Source organism: Corella eumyota, chromosome 6 (genome assembly GCF_963082875.1).
Source record: "Corella eumyota chromosome 6, kaCorEumy4.1, whole genome shotgun sequence".
Lineage (NCBI taxonomy): Eukaryota > Metazoa > Chordata > Ascidiacea > Phlebobranchia > Corellidae > Corella > Corella eumyota.
Window position 1 is genome coordinate 2,393,841 of NC_137495.1, and position 26,356 is coordinate 2,420,196.

Genomic DNA, 26,356 nt, shown 5'->3' on the forward strand with positions numbered 1-26,356 from the left:
CAAAATACTGCACTAACAGCCTCTGAGTAAAGCGTTTACACAAAACTATAGCACCATACAAAAAAAAACTTTTTTTCCGATGATTAAAACAAAAACTACCACCTTTAGATGTTATCGAAAAATAAAACAAATAAAATACTTTTAAATTTACGCGTTTGCTGATCACTAATTTTAAGTGTTTTTTATTATTATTTTTTTAATTTAAGAAGTTTTAGAACTTTCCCTAATTTTATTTAATGTTTTACATAAACTTTTTACCTGCTCTTGACTGTGGAATAATTTCTTGTCCCTTACCTACCAGAACAAAAAATACATTTAGAAAAATGTTTATTTTAAATAGTTACAAAAAAATTCGAATAAGAACACAACTCACCTCTTTGAGAAAGAAAAACAATTAAAAACAGAGCACAACAAATAGTTATTTTCATTTTTTTAATTAGATTGAAAATTTTATTTTAAAACTGTAACATATTAAAAACTCTAAGTCAAAAACTGATTTAATTCCTGTGCTAAATAAATTATTAAACACTAATGTCTACTGAATTATTGATACACTTAAATAATTATATATTGTTCTTAATACACGTTTTTTTAATTACCAAAATGTGCGACATCTAATTACAATATTTGTCGGTATCGAAAATTTACAAAAATAACTTTGATGTAGTTTTTTTTAAATAAAATATACAAAAAAGGAATTACTATAAAAATTGACTGTTTGTTAATTAAAAACGGAGACAAGTGGTAATTAAGTTTTAAATCATGACCCAATAATGATAATTTCAAAGAAACATTGTCTAAAGCATGATCTATAATATTACTTAAGTAAGGCGTAATATTACAAAACATATAAAACGTGTTTAATTAGATCATGTTATGCGTTTATTCTAAAGTTTAACTGGTCATTTAAAATAGAATTTTTTTATCAAAATAATTTCTTTTTCTGGCTGAATTTTACCGAGCCCATCTTAGTACTTATTAAATTGATAAAATATACAAAATATAGCAAATACAAAACTTATATATATAGATTAAATATTAATTTATTTACACATGACTCTCTGTATTGTCGCATTTACTTTGCCATAAAAACCTATAACCACTTTTTATAGATTTTTTCTATTGGTTTAAGTTACCAAATTTTGCAGAAAGTACTCGACCTTATATATTGATATTCGCGCATGTAAAAATTTACATTTAAGCCGAGTCATGCGCGTTGTCATTGACGTTTAATTAATTTTATTAATTAACATTATCGTAATCAACAAAAACATGATATAGTTTTCTTAAACATGCCTTATTAAGAATTAAATTAAAAATTTTACAAAAAGCTCGAGACATTATTTGTAATAAAAAAATTACCGTTGCACTACGTTTTTATTAGGTAATTTTTACAACACCTTTAAAGTAATAAAAAAGTTTTTTTTTAATAATTAACGGAAATGAGAAGACAAAATTATTTTTAACCGTTCTATGACGTAAGAGAATACCTTGATGACGTCACGCAAATTTCCGAAACTTTTTTTTTTTATTATGATTGATGGAGTGTAGGTAGAAAATTATTGTTTTCCGTTTTAATCATTTAAAACAAATTGAATAAGGAAATCGTAAACGTTTAATCGTGATTTGATAAAATAATGTCATGTAAGACTGGCAAGTAAAAACGGTATATTGTCTTTTATTATGATTTTAATTAATATAATTATTATTAAATAAAACAAAAATAGAATTTTTAGGTCAGGACCTTTTCGGAGACGAAACTCTTGCAGACATAAATGTGTTGTGTCATTATTTTAGATCCAACAAAATTGCTTTCTCATTTTCCAAATTTGGAATTTAAAATTAAAAACATGACAAGAAGAACCACGTTTATTTCCAAAAGTTATTTTTATAAGTTTTAAATGTCGCAGGTCATACGAGATTGCACGCGAACTACTGTTTCAAATCTCGTGGTAGCTATATTAAAATCTCGCGCGTGTTATTAAAAAGTTTTTAACTTAAAAATTTAAATGAAAAAAAAACGATAGTTTAATTAAAATCCCCTGCCAAGTTTTAACTGTTAATACAAAATAGAAAAATAACGTTAGTTTTATTAAGGAACTCTTGCCAAGTTTTAACTATAAATAGAAAAATAACGTTAGTTTTATTAAATAAATTTTGCCAAATATATTTCTAAATTTTGCGAATTTTAAACTCCCAAATTTAAATACAAAATAACGTGTGGCAACTAATATCATTATTTTTATAAATACATTCTTACGGAAAAGATTTCTTTAAATTTTTTTTACCATAACTGACTAACCTAAATGCTTTAACTACCAAAAAAGTTATGTTAAAAGTAAACTAAGTAGGAGTTATTACTAAACCTTATCAAATGTCTTATACAAGTTATTATTTTTCAAGGAATAAGTAAACTATATATGACAATTTTATTTTTTCTATATATATTCTGGTTAAGTATAAAGCTCCACATTATTGCACTAAATTACTTTTAAAATAAAGTCTCGTCAGAAGATATTGTAAAAAAAACACGAAAAATAAATGTTGTATTATAACCAATATATTATTAACATATTCTGACAATGTGACTTTTCTGAATTTATTTAAATACAATTTTCAAAATCTTCAAATTTATAAGTATATGTCTTTTGTATTTTTTTCCAATTTTAAACAAGTTACTTCCAATTTTGAAATTTGATAATCGTGTTATACCTATAACCAAAGTTTAATACATTCAACGATTCAAGATCTTCATATTTATTAGTTCCAATTTCCTTAAGATAACCAGATATTAAACAAAAGTTTATTTAATCTATTCCAAGTATATTTAACCACGTTCACATATTACTCCAATAACACTCGGTTCCATAGGAGTTGGTTCAACACATCTATGCAAACAACTTGAAACAATTTCATCCAACAAAGTGTGGACAATATTTTCATCGGACACAAACCTCCATAAATATAATTGGAGGTAATGGCAATCAACCTGATAACAAAAGTGTTATTAAGTGTTAGTTAAGTATTATGAACAGTATGAACTTCTCCTAAGCCAAAAGTCTTTAGGTAAACTAACTACTAGGCAAATTTAAATAATATAATTTCATACTGGCACAGTCAACTTAAGACTGGGTCAGGGTAACTAATCTTATTCTAAATTTTGGCTGTGAAGTAGACCTTTTCACACAGAGGATAAATACCTATAAAAAGTTGATAATGTGCTTAAATTACACCATAGTAATATAAGTTTATTCATCTGCAAACAAAGTATTTAAAAAAAAAATATTTGTAGAGAAAATTTTTCAAGACCTGTAATTGTTGGAGTCCAAATTTTGCAAATGTTTTTCTTCTTACACATTCCAGTAAAGATTTCAAAGCAATTTTAACAATTCCAGTTAATATCGATGTCCTTGAAAAATGCACAGGTCCAAATATATCAACTCTTTCTGAAAATAATTTCTGAATGTTGCTTAGTAAGCTATTGTCCATTGTTGAACTAAAATAAAACAAAAATGAATATTAAAATTTATAATGTCATGACAATTACATTATAGTTACGGTAACATGGTATAATGGTCAGAACAATTGGCTTAACCACACAGGCCTTGGGTTTAATCCCCATTGCTCCTATGCCCTTAAGTAAAGCGCTATCATAAACTCCTGCTGAGCCCGTACTTAATCAACAGCTTAATTATCGAGCAATTATAATCTGTTGGAAAGTTAGGTGGCAAACGGAAAGTTAGGTGGCATTAAAGGCAACTTAAACCTGCAACCTCCAGGCTCGTTAAATGATGCTAAGTACACCACACTACCAAAAATAATGAAATGTTAAAGAGAATAATTTCACCTTGGTGCATACGCCCCCCAGTGGCTTCTTTCTCTTTGTCTCGACACCGAAGTTTGTTGAGTAAAAGTTCGTTTACTGCTGTCACTACTTCTTGCTTTCTTAACTCCTTCTTCATATAAGGAACCAACCTAAAACAATAAATATATTAAAAATTAATGGAGTACCTGTATAGGGGTAATAATTAAGGGGGTAAATGTCTGGGTGACTAGTAGGGGGGGTTTTATCCTTTATATTTTTACAAGTTTAGTTTTTTACTTGCTGATCAACTTGAGTGACTTCTTCGACGACTCTTCGCATGACCGCTCTCACTTGTCGTGGTTCAACAGATTTTAACCAATCACGGGCCTCGATACTTGTTCGAATCATCCTTGAGACAGAAACTCCGGAACTTTGCACGTAACAATCCAATAATTTCTGAGCGGTTTCTCCCATTTCAGTTGTTAAGTCTGTAACCTGGAAATTTTAAAGCCTTGTGTTAAATATGAAATATTAAAGTAACATCACCACATAAGGTCCTGGGTTTAGTTCCCACTGCTTCCATGCCAAAAACAGATCTAAGCCCTCAAAAAAATTAGCAAGTTCCTTATTAGTTAAAACACCTACAAATTTAAAACTAACACAGGCAACTTAAGAGTTGGTCGGGGTAACAAAAGTTACCTTATGTTTAGGCTGTTAATACAACCCGGTGATATATAAAACAAAATAATCCATTTAAAAAGCATTTCTTTTGTGAATAATAATTTTTAAAACATTTAAATGTCCTCAACCAAACATAATAAAACTTATCACTGACTTGGGTAATTTTCTCCTTGGGCTGAATCACAAATTGTTCATCGGTTAGAGTTAGCATGTAAGCAACTGTAGATTGTTCAAAATCACGACATAATCTCGATAACATTAAAAGTAAAGCTGGTGGTGGGGTTGAACTTTTACCTGCCCCAGTTTGGTCACAAAATCGACACAAAGTCCTTGGTAAAATAATAAAATTTAAAATAAACTACCATGTATGTTTATCTAATTATTATTTTGAAAATTAGACATTTCAATTTACAAGTAGACCATAAAAAATGCACAGCCTTTAAATAACATGTTGGTAAAATAGTTTATAACATTCAAAAGTAAAACAAAGATAATGAAAACAACTTACTTGCAGATATATCGTAGAAAATGAACGATAATAACTTCCCTTACATCTTGACAGCAAAATTCACGACTAAAATATAAAAACACTTTGTTATTGTCCAGCATATCTTAGTATAATGTCAGGTTATATATATTTTAACCTATGCACAAAGGCAGTTAAAACTACTGCACACTACCAATAATGCCAATAGTTCAATTCCATTGCGCACATGATATGGTATATCCTATTTTAAAACAGTAAAGCAAGGTGTATTAAAAATAATAAGAAAAATAAAGACAAATGGTTAGGGTATAATTTTGTATATTAAGGTTTATACAATCGTCTTTTCACATACAGTAAACTAGTCCTTAGTATTTATACCTAAAGTAGGTGAGTGTTGAGAAGTTAATATCCCGAACAGTAAACAATTGAACATCAGCCAACACTGATTTAACTTGGTTTAAAATTGCTGAAGCTGTAGAGTTGACCAAGTCCAATAAGTTAACTGGATCTACATTATTTTTGCCTAAAACAACAAAAACAATTTACATAAAGCCAATTATTTTAACCTAAAAATGCAACAATTAAACTTTCAACTAGGTCAAATGCAGAAAATTAGGTCTATTATCACAGCTCATTTTGTAAACAAACAGCATTAAACTAAACTATACAATCAGCTTTTATTAATTTAAAAAGTATTTTGTATGTTAACCTTTTGGTGATGAAATAGAGTGTCTTGCATCAGTTAAACAATCAGTAAAAAACTCCTCCAATGCAAGTTGGTAATGTTGACATCGAGCCTTAGCTACCCTCCTTATTATATCTCGTCCATAACTCATTATATCCATGGAAGGTAGGAGGTTGGTAGTGGCCTGTAATCTAACAATAAAGTTGTTTGATAAAAAATTAAATCTTGTATTACAACTTAGTATTTCTTACTAATCAGGTACTAAGTTATGATCTAAAGGTTTAGAGTTCAACCCTTACCACAGTCACTCTAATTTCCAATGCAGTACCACCTTAAAAATGATTTTTTCATAACTTAATTAATAACTAACCTTCTATAGAATCTATCCAGGGCTCTAACAACCAGAGCATTATCCCTTGACCTTCTATCCAATAAAAGTCTTTTCTCAACTAATTTGAAATAAGTTTGCAGCAATTCTTCAACAAATTTAATCAGTTTGTTGCTGGCCAGTTTACAGACCTCATCAGATTGCTGTAAATAATGTAAAAAAATTTTAATAAAAATTAAAAATGTGAATCCTAAATTTCAGTTTATAAAAAGGAATAGGCTATATAAAAAAACAGTCCACATATAAAAAACCAAAGATTAAATAAGTCTTTTTAAAAATCTAGGTATGAACAATAAATTTAACAATACAAAAACATTGGTCACATGAGAGTTGCTAGACTTACAAGAAGTGGGCTTAAAGATCCATCCAATGCAGCGTTCATGGAAGATATCTCGGTATGTTTAATAAACAAGTTCTCATAAGCAGCTATAGTGAGTGAAAGATTGCTTAAAAATCCGTTACTTCCTCGATCAATAAATTCAAGAACGTCAATTAATAAATTGTGACCTAAAAAATATATAAAATTTGGTTAATAAATAGCTCTATAATGACAACAGTATTGAGTTAACATCATATTTAAACCTAAAAGAATTAAAAGTGATCTTACATTGATTTGCATCAAATAAATCTGCTCCAAAATCCACTTTCATATAACCTTCAAGTTCCTAAAACATAAAATATTTTGGCATTATATTTTTAGTTGTGCATTTTTTTGAAATTATTGTCTGTTTTTAATCATTATATTTTGCACACAGTTATTAACAAAAAACAATATAATTACATTTAAATCTTCGTCCAATTTATTTCTTGCATGTTGTAGATAATCATCACATAACAAACCTGATGGCTCTCCCAATCTTAACAGTAAACCTACACATTCAGCTAATTGGTGAGCACTTGAATCCTTTAAAAAAAAGCATCATATAAGTAGTATTCACAATATTTTGCAATGGTACTGAAATATAAATAATCTTTTATATAGTCACATTGCTATGCTTAATTGAGTTATCATTAGCAACTATATACCTTATTATAAAATGTCTCTTTTAACTTTGCAATTATTTCGTTTATAATCTTTGTACAATCCCTTTCTATTCCCTTAAAAGATTCCATATTTTGATAATGTTGTAGAACACACTTAGTTCTTGTGTAGTAAGACACTGCAGCAGCATAAGATCCCATTTCAAGACATTTTTGTAGCCTGACTGGCAGCTCAAATAGGAACTGAAGTTTTTTAAGAAGAGAATGTACTCCAGAAAGCTTAGAAATTTTCTGTCTGTTGTCCTTCATATAAAAACATATCATTTTTTTTTTAAATAGCATAAAAACTAAAGTAATTTAATTAAATCTCCACTATATCCACTATTTAACTTAAAAAAAAAAAATTGCTTAAATTAAACAAACCAACATACAACGTTAGAGGGTCTAAATTGTTTAAAAAATAACCAAAACTTAGTAACAATTTACCCATACTTTCATAGTGTCGTTAATTTTTGAGTTGAGTTTTGTAATTGCTGACATATTTGTTGTCAATTTTTCCATCTCATTTTCCATCTGTCTGAAGTCATTTTTCATGGTTCGAATTGTATCGGTTGCACTTATAAATTTGTTGTAGTTTTCATAAACTAAAGTCTAAATAAATATTATTGACAAAATTTTAATTTGAAAAGAATGTCAAAAATTTCTCATAGTGCAATTTTAAACTTGACAAAACTTTAAAGATGGGACCTATTTAAGTCAAATTAAATTGACCAAAAAATGTTCTAATTTTTAACAACTTAGAAGATTCGGTTAGATATTTTAAAGTTTTTATATATATACCTGCATATCACTATCTAAAGTTCTTATTTGTTTTGTCATGTCATTTTCAGCATCCATCAGTTCAGCTAAACTCTTCTCCTAAATAAAAACAAGCTTAATTTAAACATTCAACACTTTAAATTTAAGTAGTTAGGAAGACTAGAATATAAAGTCAATAAACATGTATTTTTTTGTATATATCTTTATCCTTAATGTGGAAAGGTCAAATGCGCGACCTAAACATTGAGTAACATCAGTTACCCACGACTCAAAGCCGTTGGGATATTATAGAGACTATAATTGCCCGGTAATTATGCTGCTGATGAAGTGCTGGCTCAGCAGAAGCTTATACAGTTTATAGCACCTTACTTAAGGAGCTACAGCATGAGAGCAGTGGAAATCGAACCCAAGCTCTAATGGTGGTTGAGCAAGTGTTCTTACCACCACACCACGCTGCGATAAACGACCACAAATTAAAGCCAGATCATAGTTAAAGTTAAAGACCATTGTTAATTTAAAACAAAGCCTAAGTTTACCAGAACCACTTACATTTTTTAGCTTTCGCAGATAATTTTCAGCATGAAAGTTCGAGCTATCAATATCAAGTGGATCATTTTTAGTCTGGTCGGATTGACTTTCAGCTCCGTTAGCATCTCCGTAATACATTTTTAACATATCCTTTCTTCTTGGGGGTCTTTTCTCGGCTCCATTTTCAGTATCCATCATCTAAATACTAAGCTCGTATTGTTTTTAATGGAGAAACAAGAGTTTAAAAAGTAAATGAATTATTTGTTTACTTTTTTTGATTTTTTGATTGTCATTTAGCTCTATGACGATTTGAAGCGGTCATGCGTATTATTGATTTTTCGTGGCCATCAATATAAATTTCTATGTAAAAAAAACTAAAAAAAATAAATTTAATAAATAAATATTAGTAATTTAACATACTATATAAAGTAGAGGATTCATTATTAAAAATAAATTAAATGAAATTAATAAAGGTTAAACTTTAGAACTTTATTATTAAAAACCGTTTTTATATGTTAATAAATTTATTATACAATCATTATAGTTATTAATATACATTTTTAAAATATAATTAATTTATATAAACGATATAACACAGTATTTAAACACAACATATTATTTAGAGAATAGGCAACGCATCTAAGCTAGGAATGCGCGCGTTTTTATAATTCTTTTCCCGGGCAAAATTTACAGAAAACGAAAAACGTTTTTTTTTTCAATCCTGCGCTTGTTTAAAGCCAAACCTGCCTAAAACGTAGTAAAGCCTAGCTTAAGTTAAACACTTCGTCTATAATATAACATTTAATTTACCAACTACTTTAGTTAGTAGTAATATTTTAACTTTTATCATAATATTTCACATAAATTGCTATGCACAAATACAAGTTAATAACATACTATTGTTAAATATAAATTAAAGCCTTATTAACATTATATATAAACATTACTATACTAATTTCTGATTTTTTGCTGTTTTAAACATAATTAAACTTTTGCTAGAGGTTGCACAGATCAAAAAATTTACATATTTAACTAAAGTCTTAGTTTTAGCTAGTTACTTCACATACTTAAATAACATTTATTCAACACACAAATCTTAAAGTTACTGTAACATTACGTAGTTTACCAATTTACATAAACCTAACTGTTTTAAATCTAAATAAACTTTTGCTAAAGGTTATACAGATCAAAAAACTTACACATATTTAACTAAAGTCTTAGTTTAGTTGCTTTACATATTTAAATAACAATACATAATAGTTTACCAATTTACACAAAGCTAACTGATTTAAATATACATAAACTTATGCTACAGGTTACACAGATTAAACATTTACATTTATTTAACTAAAGTCTTAGTTTTGGTTAACTTTACACATCTGAATATCATTTATTTAACACACAAATTCTAAAGTTACTGTAACAATACATAGTTAACCAATTTACATAAACCTAACTGCTTTTAATACATATACAAACTTATGCTAAAGGTTATACAGATCAAAACATTTACACATTCAACTAAAGTCTTAGTTTTAGCTAGTTACTACACATATTTAAATAACATTACATTGTTAACCAATTTACCTTAGCCTAACTGTTTTAAATATACATAAACTTATGCTACAGATTACACAGATTAAAAATTTACATCTATTTAACTAAAGTCTTAGTTTTGGTTAACTTTACACATCTGAATATCATTTATTTAACACACAAATTCTAAAGTTACTGTAAAATTACATAGTTTACCAATTTACACAAACCTACCTGTACAAAAATAGAGTTAACCTGACTTATTTTAGAAACCATAGTTAGCCCTGATTTAGGCTTAAACAATCTAAACGTCATTTTAATGTACCAGTTATCATTAAATTTACAATATGAAGTTTAACTTGCCTCTCACACATACTTTAAAATACACAAACAACTATTATAACTGCTTGTTAAAATGACGTACATTACACGTCACAACTAAAGCGCAAACACAACTAAAGACATCTATGACGCAACAACTTCTAAAAGCGCAACTAACAACCTAAAAAATTCTTCAAAGTGTAGTTATTGGGGAGTATAATATGCCAGCACAGTTATAGCCGCGTTCGGCGGATCCATGTTAAACTTCAGAGGACTTATAAGTAAAGCAAACACTCCTCCATTTAACATAGAGACTGGAATGGAGGGCCTCCCAAAACTTAGTGGGAGGCCTCCCATTCCATAACCAACTGTGAACAGTCCTGGAAAATCCGAGCCCGAGCTTAGAAAAATATCTTGCCGTTTGTGGACCTTATACCTAATTCGAGAGAGGCCTATGTTAAGGCTTAACGTAGCCTACGTTGAACTTAAAAAAATGATTTTTAAGTTGCCTTAAGATTTTAAGTTCTCCTATAAAATTAGGCTTCTGAAGGTAGAAACAAGTTGTTACGTTCACGAAATTTGGTATGGTAGCAAATTTTAAGACCCCTAGCCCCCATTTTAACCCCCTTAAAAATAAGGTACACCTAAAAAAATTAAGAAGTCTAAAAGAGAGTTATGACCGAAATGTGATACTTACCTTAAACCACATTTCAGATCATCATTTAACCAAATTTCTTATTGTGTGTATATAAAACCCCTGCTTTGAAATACAAACCTACAGTATAAAAATTGTGTATTTTTTTCACAGCAAAATAAAAGCAAATTACAATCTCACTAAAAATTAAATCTGATAATAGGTAATAAAAACTTTAATTTGCAAAAACTTTGCATACATTTTTGTTATCGTAAAACATTTTTAATGTTAAAAATTAAACAGTTTTTATAAGTTAAAAAGAACATAATTTAAATGGCTTAATAGTGTACCGGTTGCAGGTAGTTTAATATTTACAATATGCTTTAAAACTTGTTTGTGTAAAGCAATGTGTAGAATGGTGAAAAAAGTATATTTAAAAGTGAAAAAAATAAAGACAAGAATTAATAAAATCTGATTTAAATGTTGGCAAGTGGGTGGGCCTTTAGACATAGAACCCGTACCTTAAAAAAGGGTCATAACAATATATGATACCATTACCAAATGTATATATAGAACAAATTAATATTTTAGTGAATATGTTTTTTGGCAAGTAAAGGCAACAATCATTTAAACAAGGTTTCCTCTAGCTTCTTGGTCCAACTCTATTGCTTCAAATAATGCTTTAAAGTTGCCAGCTCCAAAACCCTTCGAAAAAAATAAAAAAAAAATAAAATTTGAAATTATTACAATTTTGTTAATTACTCTAAGTTAGTCCAGACATAAAATCTAATTGGGTAACATTTACCTGGTGGTTATGGCGTTGAATAACCTCTAAAAAGAAGGTTGGTCGGTCCTGCATGGGTTTCCCAAATATTTGAAGCAAGTATCCATTCTCATCATAATCAACAAGGATCTTAAATTTCTAGAAATTTGTGAAAACATTATTTTTAAATTAATTTTTTATATCAATCTTAAAGCATTTATTTTAGAAGACTGCGGTAGAAAAGGTTAATGTCAGTTTAAAATATTGTTCATCAAAACCTTTTGTCTATTACACAATTTTAGGTTCCTTTTCTTGAATAGCAGTAGTAAGAGTTAAATTCAAAGTTAAAGGGTAATATTTAGTTTAAAAAAATTTACTAGTTAACATTATAAGTGATTACGCTACAAAATTGCAAAAGTGGGACTCAAACTGAAGACCTTAAGTCTAAGACTCTTACAATAAGCATATTAAGTGTGGGTGAAATGTTACCTGTATAATCTCCATATCTTCTGCAACAACTGTTTTTGATTTAGCAAGTCCCTCTTTCAGTTTTGTGTAATATGTTTCAGGAATTGTCAGAAACTCCATTCCTCTTTCCTTCATATTAGCAATCTGGTAAAGTTAAACAATTATATAAGGATATAAATGCATTAAAATTATAAATATAGTAAAATAAAATTATAAATAAATTACTTATAGTGTAATGGTTAGAACACTTGGTCCCACTACAAGAGATCCTGGGTTTAATCACAGTTGCTTTTAGGCTGTGGAGCCTTTGTTAAGTAGTTTTAAATGATAAGAATTCATGCCAAGTCAAAAACTAGACGTCAGGTTAGGTATAGAGCAATATAATTCAATAATATCTCAAACTGTTAAAGTCAATTTACACTGGGTCAGGGTAACAAATGTTGCTCTACATAGAAGATATATAAATACAAAAACTCACTGCCTCCAATATATTGGAAGTATTCAAAGCAATATGCTGCACTCCTGGACCATCATTATAATCACAATATTCTTGTATTTGACTCTTTCTTTTGCCTGGTGCTGGCTCGTTGATCGGCATTTTAATAGTTTCTTGGTGGTTGGTGACAACAATAGACTTCAATGCACTATATTCGGTATGCATAAGATCATCATCAATTGACCAAAAGCGATGGAAAAGTAAAGTATCTTTATACCTTATAAACAGAAAGGAAAATTTGAAATAAAATAAAATTTTCAAATTTTTAAAACACATATTTTTTTACTTTTCTTTATAATTGCAACATTTTATTTTGACAAATTGTTTTATATACTTTATTGCCAAATATTTTGAGCTAAGTTTTTGAATTTTTGCCAAAAAGAAATTAAACGAACCATTTTTCAACTGGTACCATTTCTTTTTCTGGTTGATTTCCAACAATATGGTCAATAAAATTCAACCCAACTACAGGCCTGCAAAACAATAAAAGTTAATAAATATGTTAGGTCAGTTTTACAATAAAAGTTTAATTTAAATTTGGTAACACCATTTTTTACTTTAAAGTTTTACAAGTTATTCAAGCATTTAGGTGAAGTATGTGTGCTAAAAAAAAACTAATGCCAACTGAAAGAATGTAAATTATTTTGCAATACAAAACCTGTTTTTGCAAAATGACATATTTAAGAAGATTTTTTTACTAGTTATTTGCACTAAAGTAATGCAAAAATAATTTACAAGATGCCTAAAAGTTTGTCTTTGCTGTTGCAAAACCTCTAATTTAACTTTGAAAAAAGCAACGTCTTACTTTTTCATTCACAAAGGACATAAATATATGAAATAAAATTCCAAAAATAAACCTACATTTAACACTGTAACTTAATACCCCATAAAGTCAAACCAACAGGAAAAAACGAATATATCATATTTCACTTACAGTGTTTTAAGTATGCCAGGCACAAAACGTGGTTCTATATAACCAGGTAGGTAAAGTCCTTTGTAATCTCCATATTCTATTAAAGTATGAGTGGTATCACCATAAGACTGGACTACAGCAAATGTCACTTCTCCATTTTTGTCTTTTTCTGTCCATGGAGCTTTTATGCAAGCCAGTTCATTGGTGAATTTTGCAGTCTTTAAAATGTATAAATTAATAAATTATTGAAACTTTGTTCATAAAATATAGAATTTATAATTATAACAGCCCTGACCCATATAATAATTTAAATTTGCATTATAGTTACTAAGATTATGATAAAGATATTTGTAGACTTAATTACATTAAAAAAACATTAAATATAACATTTATTTCTTGTGTTTTTACCTCATATAAAGCTTTACAGTTGTCCACAGTAAATGCAATATCCTTGACCGAATCTCCATGTTTTTGTAAGTGTTCACCAAACTCTTTGTTACCTGGGTTCAAGGCTGATTGGAACTCAAATATAATCTTGTTCTGTCTAAAAATCAAATATAAATTTTATTAACAAAAATGAATTTTTGGGAAAAAAAATTAAAAAAAAATTTTAATATAAATTCTAACTTGCCTTTTTTATTACTAAAACTTATAAAATTCTGAAGGTCAAAATGTATGTTTAAAATGTAATTGGGAGTTTATAAATAAACTTATGTAAGCTCATATGTTAATATACTCTAACTAGATTATGTTATCTATAATTGGAAAATCCAACCACAACGTACTTAACAGTTGTTTTAGAATGTAAAGTTATGATATCACAGAATTATTTTAAATTTGACCTACTTAATAACAAAATATTTTTTAATTTAAAATTAATAAATTAAGAGTAGTGACAAAAATTAAAATTTTTATATATATACCAAAAACAAACATATTTTCCAGCAGCGTGGTGTAGTGGTAAGAACACTTGCTACACCACACATGAGGTCGTGGGTTCAATCCCCACTGACCTCATGCTGTAGCGCCCTTGAGTAAGGTGCTATAAACGGTACGAACTCCTGCTGAGCCACCACTTAATCAGCAGTATAATTATCGGGCAAATATAATCTATAATATTCCAAATTCCAACAGGCAACTCGAGACTGGGTCGGAGTAACTGATGTTACTCTATGTTTAAGTCGCGCATTCGACTTTCCAACATCGAGGACAAAGATATATACAAAACAAAAACTTACCTTACAACATGACTAACAATATTTCTTTCCCCACTCTCCAATCCCTTGTAAGCAAAGGGTTCAAACCCAGCATGGACACAATAATATCTCGCAGCCTTGAAACATAAAACAAATTATTTTAAATACAGAACTAAAATCCAACATTCAAGTGTATCAATAAAATTGTGGTGACATACTTGCATTGCATTTCCAACCCAGTAGGTAACATGGTCAAAATTCTTGAACTCCCCTTTGTCATGCTAAAAAATATGAAAAAAATATTGTTACTTAGAAAAATTTCAATATTTATTAAAATACAACATTTTCGAACATATATTATTTACCTTTTTTCCTTTGTCATGATAGTAAGTCTGAAATATAAAAGATGCAAGTTTGATATTTGATATTAAATTATGAATATATGTATTTAAAGAGCATTACACTTACCATGGTTTCAAGTATAAGTTGATAGTACAGTAAAAAATAAATTAAATAAAAATCTGAAACTAAAAAATTTCAGGAATTTAAAAACTAACAGTATAACCTTTATAACAACGTTTTAACCATATATGCCAAGCAACTTTTTAAAAGGAAATCGTTAACACTCAAATTACTATCAAACCAATTTCCCTAAACTAATAGAAATTCATAATCTATTACTTTACCATATCTTTTAAGCGTGTTTTTACTATATAAAACCAATTAAAATCGGTTTTTAAATCTTACTCCCTTGACATATAAAGCTCACTAAACCGTTCGTGCGCTTTAACATATGCTACCATGTATTACAACACAGCCAAATTGCGTCAATAATTATCGGTTTGTGACGTAATAGAGCTCTTTTATTTCCTTTCGCGACTGGCGAGGCGTATCTACGTTCTGATTGGTTAACTTTCTGACGCCTCTTTTAAACGACCAATCGCAAACAAACGGTAAAGTCGATCAGCTGACCTTGGAGAATTTAAGTTTAGTCCTCCCCTTGAAAATTGAAACATAAAAAAATCTGCAAATATGCTGGTAATAAAATTAATATAAAAACTAAAATAAAGACTCAAACATATAAATTTATATAATAAATAAGTTAGCTGATGAAAGTTATTCAATATTTAGGACAAAATTTACAGTTTATTCTCTAACATGATCAAAAAAACAATTTTAAACAAAAAATTTGAAAAATAATCACAAATATATTATTTAATCATTTAAGCAATTTTAAGGTTGTTATTATAATTTTATCCCTCGGGTGTTTGAAATACAACTGGCAGAAATGTTTGCCTTTTCCTATTTTCTGTTGGGGGTTTTGAGATTACACTAATATCCTTGGCAGCAAAAGTAATATTAGGATTCATAGCAGCTAAACACATAAAAAAGTTGCTTATAATAAACAGCATGGTGTAGTAGTCAGAACACTTGGCTTCACTACAAAGGTCATGTGTTCGATCCCCACTGCTCTCATGCTAAAGTGCCCTTAAGTAAGGCGCTATAAATGTTATTAACTCCTGCTGACCCAATACTTAATCAGTAGCATAATTATTGGGCAATTATAATTTTTAATATCCCAAACTGCCAAAGGCAACTCAAGACTGGGTCGGGGTAACAAGTGTTACTCTATGTTAATGTCATGAAGTCAATCTTCTTACATTAGGATGAAAATGTAAAAAAATTGTCGTTTTTTACTAAATGTTTGATATAATACTGGTATATTAAATCAAAAATGTTTTTTTACTTGGAGTAGAGGTTGCTCTATTTAATGGAGAAAGTGCAACTCCAGCAACAGACATTCTTGTTCTATGAAAAAGTAATTAATTTAAAATGATTTAAACCAGTAAATATATGTTACATATTAAGTAATTACTAAAACAGGGCATTAATTGTTAAATACCAAGCTTCATATGTTCTTGTAGCAAAATAAATTTTAAGTGGTGATTGTATAATAAAAATGATTAATAATTTATAAAATTAAGTTTTTTACCTTCTACGAATGGTGGCTGGTGTAACGACTTGTATTCCTGGATTTTCTTTGTTTCTTTTTAAAATTAATCCCCCAGCAACTAAATAAATTATTATGGAACATTTAAGCTTAACTTAATGGTGTGGTTAGGTATGCAGTCCATAAATTAAATTTTAGTTTACTTGTTTGTCTTCTTGATGTATTTGAAAATGTTTTATCCAAATGCGGAGAGTTTAAAGATTGGTTCCCAAAATCAGCGTGGGGCATGGATTTTCTGACAGAACGAGAACTTAAAATTCTGTTAGTTTGAGGGTTAAGATTTATTATAATTGGCGTTTCGATATTTCCTTGTGCCTGTAACTTTAAATATATATACATGGTCAGTAAAGCAATAAAATTAAAAAAGGGATTTCAATACATAAGAATAAAAAATACTTTAAAATTTACAATGACTTAGTACAGAAAAATATAAAAGTTTGAATGATATTAATGAATAACATTTTAAAAAAAAATTTAATACTAAATTCTTTTGGAAAGAGACTTAATTATTCAAACAACTTACTTCTTTTTCTTCTTCAATTCTGTGAAATCTTTTCAAATCGAATTCAATCTCGCTTGCAAGTTGTTTGTCTTCTGATAAAATAACTTGGACTTCCTTTTTGTATTCTTGCATGACCTCCTACAAATTAACATAGTAACATTTACAATGCAAATATAAGTATTATAACATCTTTAAAAATAGAGATTTCTGGATCAGTTTAAAATTATTGTAAAGATTTTGCAAGTCTACCCAATTATTCAGTATTTAATTAATAAAAAAAACTACCATAACTTGGGTTTGGTGACCATGCCATAACATACTTAAAATCTTTATGTAAACATTAATACTTTTGGCTTGTTTTAAATCTTTAATTGATTTTGTCATTTTTCCCGTCGCATTGTTGTAATATTAGTTGTATATCGTATTTATTATTTACTTTTATCAATGTGCGAAAAACCAAGATAAAAAAAAAGAAAAAAAAAGCATTCAAAAAATAAATTCTAAACAAAATTTAATGTCAGTTTTATCTATAAAAAATTAGTACTTTTTACAACATGGCATCAGCGGTAATCGAACTACCTACCTCATTTTATTAAAATTTACCTTAAGATAGAGCATCACATTTCTAACAAGATGACTCTTCTGTTCAACCAACATTGTTTTAACTGCAATTATTATTGGAATCACATTTTCCACCAGGTTTTGTTTAACAACCTAAAAAGTGAAGTATGTTAATAACAACTATTTATATCTTTTTCTGTTATAAGATAATACCGAATTGTTGCAGATAATTTAAACTTATTAAAACAAGTTATATATATTTGTAGTATGATTTGGTTTAATAAAAATCATGAAAATGTTTTTTAATTTACCCCAGAGATAATTTTTTGTTTAATTTTATTCTTGACAATATTTTGTCGTTCCATTTGCGTGCTCATCTCTTCTTCAAAATCTGTTTCACCATCTTTCGATTTCAAACATTTCAACCGAATTTCCTTAATAAAAAAAATAAGACAAAACATAAACTTTTAGTAAAAGTGGAATAAAATAATTTGACAGCGGGGTTTAATGGTTAGAACACTTGGTTTGACTACATAAGGGGCCTGGGTTCGATCTCCACTGCTTTCATGCTGTTGCACTCAAAAGTAATGCGCTATAAACAACATCAACTTATGAGCCAAAAACAAATCAACAGTTTAAACTGCTAAAGGTAATTCAAAACTGGGTCGATTTACTGATGTTACTTTATGTTTAGGTCTTGAAGTAAACCTTCCCCAATTGAGTATAAATACAAAAGAGAAAATTTGTTACCTTACAACACAGTACTGCTAAACAGTCGGATAAAATATGTTCAGTTTTCTTGTTCAGAGGTATTTGGCCTTCTACCATAGCATCTATATTAATATAACATAACAGGTTTAAGTTTAGGTTAATTTTTGTTATTTAGAACACAAGACAAATTAGAAGTTTCAATTAATTTTAGTAATAATATTAAATGTAGTTGAAGTAATGAAATATATTGCAAGATGGAAAAAACTTGAAGTTGTTATCTAAACTAATTATTAATATTAAAGCTAAAATGTTTTTAAGTAAAAAAAAAAAAAGTTTTTTTTATAAGATCAACTAACCTAGAACATCAGAACAGAGTTTCTGGGTCAAATTAATTCTGTGTTCATCCTCCATGTTATCCAGCATAAACTTGTACATTTCATTTCTTCGCGGAAACCCTGAATCTCCTGAGATATCAAATAATTTCTTCTCCCTGAACAAACAAATATTATTGCAATTATATATAAATTAATTTTTAAGGCAATGTATAAGAAAGCTTAATAAGTAGACCTTCAAAATAAAATAAATTGCCATTTGTGGTGCATGGGTAACTTATTATGGGCATATATTAGTTTTAAGTTGCAACCTTGCTACTACAATTAAAATGCCTGTAGGCCAATCAAAAACAAACCTTTTTGTTCTAGTAATTGTATCTCTTCCCTCGTACAAGTTAAAATAAAAAACACATGAGATAAAACTTCGGAAAAAATGGCCGCCAGCTATGCCCTGTCCTTTCAGCAGGTTATTAAGCAAAGCGCTTCGAGCTAGAGCTTTAATTTCAGTATTCACATCACAAGTTGCATGAAGAAATTTAAGCAACAAGGTTCCCTTCCATTTAATATATCCTTTCTGTAACAAAAATTGATTTTTTTTAAGAAAATATGAAACTTTAACTATATAATTAATATTTTTTAACAAAGCTTATTTTAAAATGCCATCCTTACAGACTAAACATAAATGTTGGTATCTAATTATTATTGTTTTAAACCCTATTGTTTTAAGTCTTTTAAACATACCTATAAATATTTTAAGTTTGACTTACCCTTAGTAGACTACTAAGCAGAATTATACTTTGTTTTCGAACAATAATAGATTGATCCCCTAAGCAAGTTGCCATATCGTTTAAGTGTCTGCAAAAAATGGTAATATGCTTAAAACTATGCAATTTTATATCTAAGCAATAACTTTTAAAAATTTATATTTTAAAACACAACTTACAAATCCACCAGTTGGGTTTGGATCACACACAGATCAGTTAAAACAATGAGGACGTTATTTCTAACTATTTCACATGGGCTTACTTCCAGTTCTCTGTTTAAATAAAACAAATCTTAGTAGAAATTATTCAATGTTTAGTACTTATTTATCCTTGATATAAAAAGGCCAACTACATGGTTTATCATAGGGCAAGCCTCAAACCTAGTTTGAACCGTTAGATTAAGACAAAGCAAAAGTTAGTGCCAATGTCCAAAACACAATAATGCCTTACAACACCCCTTACCTTGCCATTGCTGGCACACACTTCTTAGCTAGCATCTCGTTATGGAAACAAACTCGACCCAAGTTGAATATTGCATGAGCCCTGATAAACGAGGGGGTTTCCCTGGAGTGAAACTGGGAAAGAGGAAGACCAGAAATATCTAAAAATGTAAAAGTTTTTATAGTAACCTGCCCACTGTTAAGTACAATTTTTTTAAGGTTTGTTTAAATAAATTAATTTTACCTTCTTCTGACCCCGTCTCAGAATCCTTCGGGTTTGTTAAAAGAGACTGAAGTGACAAAAGTAATCGTTTAGGTACTTTTTGGGGGCATCTTTGGGCCAGTTCACCCACTACATAGAGCTGGTTTACTAGTAACTCGTAATCACAATGTACAAGTGGTGACATAATTGTTTCATACATAGATTGGTCTATTGAGATAAGTAGGTTTATATACCATGGAGATAACTGCTCCTGTAATATAATACTACTTTGTTTAAAAAAAAAAATTTCCATTAGAAGGTAAGTTCAAAAAGTAATCTCCATTTAACATAGTTTTAAGTATAAAATATATACAAATTGTATTCCGTTACTGTTGATGTGGGAAGGCCAACTTCAGAGTCTAAACTTAGAGCAATATTTGTTACTCCGACCTAGTCTCGAGTTGATTTTAGCAGTTTATCATATTATTAATCATATTGAAGCAGGAGGTAATAACATTTAAAGCACATGACTGCAGGGGCTACAACATCGAAGCAGTGGGGATTAAACCCATGTAGTGAAGCCAAGTTTTTACCCGTACATAACTATCACCAGGTTATGCTTACCCTTGCTTGCTTTTCACTTTCCCCTTTCACTAATTTAATTTTTTCCACAGCTTCGAATATTTTTCCAATTAATTGAATATCACATTTATGTCCTTCTATTTCTCCTTGTAAATTGCCTAAAAATAAAAATAACATTAACTTAAGAAATATAACCAAACCTCCTGTTTAAAAATGTATTAACTTTTTAACATTTGTAATATAACATGTGAACAGAAATTGCAATTTAGAAACTTACTTATCACAATTTCTTTAGTATCAGGTTCTAAATATGCTGCTACTTGCCCAATACAACAAACCATGTCAATCTAAACAGAGATTTGGACAAATATATTTCAAGAGTATTACAACCAGAAGTTTTAAAATATTACTCTAATTTATGAAAAAATTTTTAAATGGGGTTATATTTTACAGATTCATTTACCTTTGTTATCATTGAGGTTTGGGATTGGGATTGAGCTTGGTAGCTTGTTAAAATAGTTCTGGCAATATTGGGATCCGAAATATGCAACGTCAACATTCTTAAAAACATCCAAGCTTGGTCTAAAAAAACATAATATCTTTAATAAAATTCAAAGATCCAACAATTTTTTAACCAAAGTATAGGAAGCCATATTTTAATACCACTAAATGTATAAATTTGTTAAATGAAAACATTGTAAATCTGCAATAATTTGTTCAACTTTTAGTATTACCTTTTCTGTCTTCTTTGTCCAAGTTTTGAATTACTTTTTTTACAAAGTTGATTTTTAGTTTTCGATCTGAGTTCCACTGCTTTGTAACTTCATCAAGAAATAATCTAAACAACAATAAAATGAATTAAACAAATACATTTTTAATTACATACCACACATAAAAATAGTTACCTCATTTTATCCCCTTTTTCAGTTGTAAGAATTCCCAGTAAATTCCAAGCCAGATTCTCTTCAGTCTTTTTACCAACAATTCCTTGCAATATTTTCTCTTCAATTAACTAAAAACATTAAAACATGAAGGTAATTTGAAGATACAAAAAGTACAAACTTTAAATTAAAAAATAGTTTTTAGAGACTAAAACATTAATATAGCGATTAAGCACTCGACTTCACTTCGTGAGCCTTATGGTTTGATTTCCATTGCTTTCATATCTGAGTGCCCTTAAGTAAGGCATAATAAAGAGGACCCATGACTCACTTTTAAATGCTTTAGACATTACTAGAATGTTACTTACTTGTGCACCCTTTTCTTGCATGGAGGTCTCAGGATCTTTTATTGAAGGAAACAAACATTCAACCCAAACTTTGTGAATCTCAATATTTTCAGGATATTTCTAAAAAAATAACACAACTGGTAAAAACTTAATTATCTACAAATTTATACGGCTCATAGAAGTGACTATTACAAACTCACATAAAATCTACATTAAAAAATAAATTTTTAAAATCGGGATTTAGTAATAATACCACTTTTTTCAAAAACACTTAAACAAGTAAGCACTGGGTACCAAACTTAGAGTCTTATGTGAGCATTTAAACACTACATCATAATAAAAAACATTCCAACTTTGAAATATACCAACTTGAACTTACAGTTAAAATACTTGTTACACTTTGTAAAGCAAGTTTTCTAACACTTAGCAGTGGGTCCCTGCATCTTTCTTTAAAAATATTTAAACAAGATATCGTTGGAGAGATAAAACCATTTAAAACAGCATTCTCCATGGTTTGTAAAGCTATTTTTCGTACATTCAGTTTATTTTCTTTGCATCTTTCGCTAAGCTTAGTAAACAAAGTGTTACCTGTAGAAAAAACATTAAAAAAATGTAATTATTTATGTTTTAAAAAAGGCAATTTTTCTTGGCCAACCCTTTAAAAGCTTTGGCTTTATGTTGCCTATTGGATTATTATATGCATTTTACTAAACATAAATTCTTTCTTTTTCAATAATCACCTATGCTATAACAATATAAAGTACAACAAAGTAAATTATAAATTTACCATAATTAGCATCAGAGTTAGGCAATTGCATTGATGGAAAATGGTTAGGATTGTTTGGTATATTTCCTAATGGTCTAATAATTTCAACTTGGTCCAAGTTGATTCGCAAAGTTGGTTGAAGATCAGCTCTAAAAAAAGTTTAAAAAATATAAACAACAAAAACAATAATGCAAAAAACCTAGGATTTGAACACTCTTTATGTAAATTATTAATATCAAATACACTATAATAGGAAAGTTTTTGGTACCTTTGGTTACTGAAGTTGGGTCCAATATATTCAGACAAAACACTCAGTGCTTTTGCTCTTACTTTAGGAGCAGCATCATTTAAACAATCATTTACATTCTAAAACAAAAAATATATATTTTAAATAAATTTAAAAGCCTGGTTAACTAACTGGTTCAAAATGCAGCTTACCTCAAGCAAAAATTTATGAGTGAGCCACTTTTTCTGATCATTATCGAGTTCAGAATTACCTTCCACAACTTCTCTTTCTTTTTCACCCAGAAGGTGACCCATAACAGCTAAAGCCCCAACTCTATATGATCCCTAAATAAATTAAACAGAATTAGATAACTGAAGAAAGTTAAAATGAAAAACCTAAAAGCACTATAGACTTTATTTGCTTGGTTCTTAATTAAATATAATATTTATACTTTTTAGTTAGTTTTTTAAAACTTAAGTTTAATAAGGTTTGTAAAAAATACAACCTTAACAAAAGTTAAGTTTTTACCCGAGTTTGGTAGGACAAAACACGAAGCCAGTTAACATAATTGGCATGAAACTGATCCGACATTTTGTAAAGAAATTGGCTGACAACAACTCCAACATGTTGTTTGAATTCCATGCGATCTGGACACTAAAAAAAATAATTTCTTTGTTAAAAACTTTGCAATTAGACATTACTAAATTAACTTAATTTATGACAAATTAACTTTTTTTATGTATATATATTTATCCTCGATGTGGGAAATTCGAATGCGCAACTTAAATATAGAGTAACATCAGTTACACCGACCCAGTTTCGAGTTGCCTATTGCCCGATAATTATGCTGCTGAGGTGCTGGCTCAGCAGGAGTTTATACCGTTTATAGCGCCTTACTCAAGGGCGCTGCAGCATGAGAGCAGTGGGGATTGAACCCACAACTTCATGAGTGGTGTAGCAAGTGTTCTTACCACTACACCATGCTGCCGGTGAACTTATAACACTTGCTTGTGAAAACGCATTTTTTTAAACAATAGACAAAGTAGAATTTAGAAAAGAGAGATAATTTTTTAGTTAAGTTATATTCAAAAATATATCAACCTAAGCCTACCTGTGCCACTATATTCTGCAACAAATTTCTGCATGGTAAATTTACTTCATTTCCATATTCTTCAACCACACTTTCAACAATTTTCATTGCTGCTTCTGACCTTCGATAATAAGTTTTTGGTATTGTTGTCGTGCTCGCTGAAGCATGCTTCATTGTTATGGTTGTCATTAGCAACCGAAATAAGAGCTCAGAAAGTTTTTTTATGTTTCCATGTTTTTTGTTTATGAATAAACGTAAGGCTCTGTAGGTTAACTGCTCAGCAGTAACATAGTTTTCAATGTTCCTGAAAAATAATTATATATATACATTTTTATACACAGACCAAAAATCTATTTTATTTTAAAGATTGCACCCAATCTTTAAATACAGTATACCAACCTGTTTAAGTGAAATGAAGTGTTAATTTCACCAAAGCATTTTACAACATGAACCAAATCCTAAAAATAAAAAATTAGTTAAGTTAGAAAAATACAACAATATCTAATTAAAAGTAATGCAAAAACCCCTTTTAAATACGTGTAATTCACTTTAAACAAAAATTAATAAAACTCACCAATATTGATTGTTTAATTGAGTCTGGCTGATCCTTTAGTGAAAAAATCTTTAAAAGAAAACAAAAATCTCGAACTGCTTCAGTAAGTTCACCCAACAATAGAACAACCTGATTGGTCAACAATTCTGTGACATCATCATCATCATTTATATCTTCTTCATCAAACTGACTTGACTGTAACCAAATTCATTTTTTTTAATTATAAATTTGGTCAATTTTTTGCTAAACAAATAAACTTTCGACAACAAATATTATTTAATTACCTGAGTCAATCCTTTTTTGTTGGATTTTTTTTGCTTGATGCTTATGTTATGATCAGCAACTATCTTTAAAATATTCATCGACTTTTCATAAATAATTGAATGAAAAAACTGGCATCCGCTGCTACCTAAAAAAACAACAAAAATTAGCCTTTAAATTTTAAACCAGCTATTCCACATATCTTTATTAAAAATCATTGAGGTAAGCTGCAAAATCATTATTCAACTTAAGATAGCAAAACTTAGTTATATAACACAATATACCTATTTTAATAAACTCAAATTGTACCTGGCTCTTTGAGTAAAATAAAGTGAAATCTAGCAGCGAGTAGAGCTCGATGTTGTTGTTCAAAACTTGAAGTACTTTTCGAACCTTCGAGAAAAATGTAAAACAACCAAACTTGAACTCTTTTTTCACTTATTTTCTTCTCTCTTAAAATCCCCCAGCAATTCTAAGTAAAATAGCAAAAAAAAATAGTTATACACAGATTACTTATGTATTTAATCAAAAATAACACAATTTAAGTAATGATATCCTAAACTGCCAAAGTCAACTCATCTTTGGGTCAAATAGGTTACACTATGTTAAGGATAAACCATCTTACATAGAGGATAAATAAATACAAAAAATGCCAAACATAAAGCAACTTAAGATTTAGGTTAGATAATGTTTTTTGTTGTTCCATTTTTATAATTTATTTAATCATTCTTACTTGCTCACAATCTCGTTCTCGGTACTTTTTTATTTCATCAATAACATCACTCAATGCAGCATTAGTCGACTCCAGAAAGTCAATCGAAAATTCTGGATCTTCAGTGAATTCAGACGCACAAGTTGACTCCACCAAGTCTAAGTAAATAAATTTTTTTTTTAAATAAAATAATAAACCCTTAAAATATCTTGACTTAAGCAGAATAATTAACAAAATTATACAATATATAAAAAAAAACGGCAGAGTGGTGTAGTGGTAAGAACATTTGCTACACCACACTTGAGGTCGTGGGTTCAATCCCCACTGATTTTATGCTGTAGCGCCCTTGAGTAAGGCGCTATAACCGATACATCTCCTGCTGAGCCAGCATTTAATCAGCAGTATAATTATCGGGCAATTATAGTCTCTATAATATCCCAACCTGCCACAGGCAATTCGAGACTGGGTCGGGGTAACTGATGTTACTTTATGTTTAAATTGCGCATTCGACTTTCCCAGATATAAATTTAAATAATTAAATAAATAACCTTGTGGAATCGACAGAAATTGTAAATCATCAATTGCATCCAATTTCATAATTAAATTTAATAAATAATAGTTATTAATAATTCAATAAAAAAAAATCTGAAACCAGTTTAAAATACAAATTGTAAAGTGTAAATGTAACAATTATTTGGGAAAAATAAAAATTTT

The 26,356-nt window shown here is 29.0% G+C and overlaps 3 protein-coding genes across 3 annotated transcripts; all 3 read right to left on the minus strand.

The window, feature by feature from the left end:
* Positions 1-2,555: 2,555 nt before the first annotated feature.
* LOC145754794 (vacuolar protein sorting-associated protein 51 homolog) lies at positions 2,556-8,660 on the minus strand. Its single transcript, XM_082570914.1, has 16 exons — positions 8,396-8,660; positions 7,868-7,945; positions 7,520-7,678; positions 7,073-7,330; positions 6,828-6,950; positions 6,654-6,711; positions 6,390-6,553; positions 6,029-6,189; positions 5,683-5,849; positions 5,352-5,496; positions 4,995-5,060; positions 4,641-4,815; positions 4,103-4,300; positions 3,848-3,975; positions 3,310-3,496; positions 2,556-2,989 (listed from the first exon to the last, which is right to left on the minus strand). The coding sequence occupies exons 1-16, from the start codon at positions 8,570-8,572 to the stop codon at positions 2,828-2,830; spliced, it is 2,406 nt and encodes an 801-aa protein (XP_082427040.1). The 5' UTR covers positions 8,573-8,660; the 3' UTR covers positions 2,556-2,827.
* A 2,349-nt stretch (positions 8,661-11,009) lies between these two features.
* On the minus strand, positions 11,010-15,248 carry LOC145754561 (4-hydroxyphenylpyruvate dioxygenase-like). Its single transcript, XM_082570635.1, has 11 exons — positions 15,170-15,248; positions 15,067-15,093; positions 14,920-14,982; positions 14,744-14,838; positions 13,914-14,049; positions 13,527-13,723; positions 12,988-13,065; positions 12,575-12,809; positions 12,118-12,240; positions 11,671-11,787; positions 11,010-11,570 (listed from the first exon to the last, which is right to left on the minus strand). Exons 1-11 carry the CDS (start codon positions 15,170-15,172, stop codon positions 11,493-11,495), a joined length of 1,152 nt encoding a protein of 383 aa, XP_082426761.1. The 5' UTR covers positions 15,173-15,248; the 3' UTR covers positions 11,010-11,492.
* A 706-nt stretch (positions 15,249-15,954) lies between these two features.
* Positions 15,955-26,239, minus strand: LOC145755357 (condensin-2 complex subunit D3-L-like). The gene is made up of 32 exons (XM_082571582.1): positions 26,191-26,239; positions 25,664-25,800; positions 25,240-25,402; positions 24,954-25,078; positions 24,691-24,864; positions 24,516-24,574; positions 24,138-24,420; positions 23,555-23,680; positions 23,239-23,370; positions 23,069-23,166; positions 22,822-22,949; positions 22,414-22,622; positions 22,056-22,154; positions 21,712-21,818; positions 21,541-21,644; positions 21,270-21,388; positions 21,084-21,153; positions 20,849-20,964; positions 20,267-20,495; positions 20,045-20,183; positions 19,762-19,854; positions 19,586-19,673; positions 19,175-19,392; positions 18,843-18,976; positions 18,526-18,608; positions 18,087-18,209; positions 17,818-17,928; positions 17,236-17,352; positions 16,856-17,033; positions 16,695-16,773; positions 16,449-16,510; positions 15,955-16,076 (listed from the first exon to the last, which is right to left on the minus strand). The coding sequence occupies exons 1-32, from the start codon at positions 26,237-26,239 to the stop codon at positions 15,955-15,957; spliced, it is 4,074 nt and encodes a 1,357-aa protein (XP_082427708.1).
* Between the last annotated feature and the right edge of the window lie 117 nt (positions 26,240-26,356).

Bases quoted from the DNA above. Each gene is read 5' to 3' on its own strand.
- LOC145754794 (XM_082570914.1), bottom strand. From the start codon at position 8,572: ATGATGGATACTGAAAATGGAGCCGAGAAAAGACCCCCAAGAAGAAAG. The intron at 7,331-7,519 runs GTATGGGTAAAT...TTTTATATGAAG, and splicing joins AAATTAACGACACTATGAAA to GACAACAGACAGAAAATTTC. The intron at 6,712-6,827 runs GTAATTATATTG...TTTATGTTTTAG, and splicing joins AATTGGACGAAGATTTAAAT to GAACTTGAAGGTTATATGAA.
- LOC145754561 (XM_082570635.1), bottom strand. The intron at 13,724-13,913 runs GTAAAAACACAA...TACATTTTAAAG, and splicing joins ACTGTAAAGCTTTATATGAG to ACTGCAAAATTCACCAATGA. The intron at 11,571-11,670 runs GTAAATGTTACC...TTTTTTTCGAAG, and splicing joins TTCAACGCCATAACCACCAG to GGTTTTGGAGCTGGCAACTT.
- LOC145755357 (XM_082571582.1), bottom strand. From the start codon at position 26,239: ATGAAATTGGATGCAATTGATGATTTACAATTTCTGTCGATTCCACAA. The intron at 24,421-24,515 runs GTTGGTATACTG...ATTATTTTTCAG, and splicing joins ACTTCATTTCACTTAAACAG to GAACATTGAAAACTATGTTA. The intron at 21,819-22,055 runs GTAAGTAACATT...TAATGTTTTTAG, and splicing joins TGCAAGAAAAGGGTGCACAA to TTAATTGAAGAGAAAATATT.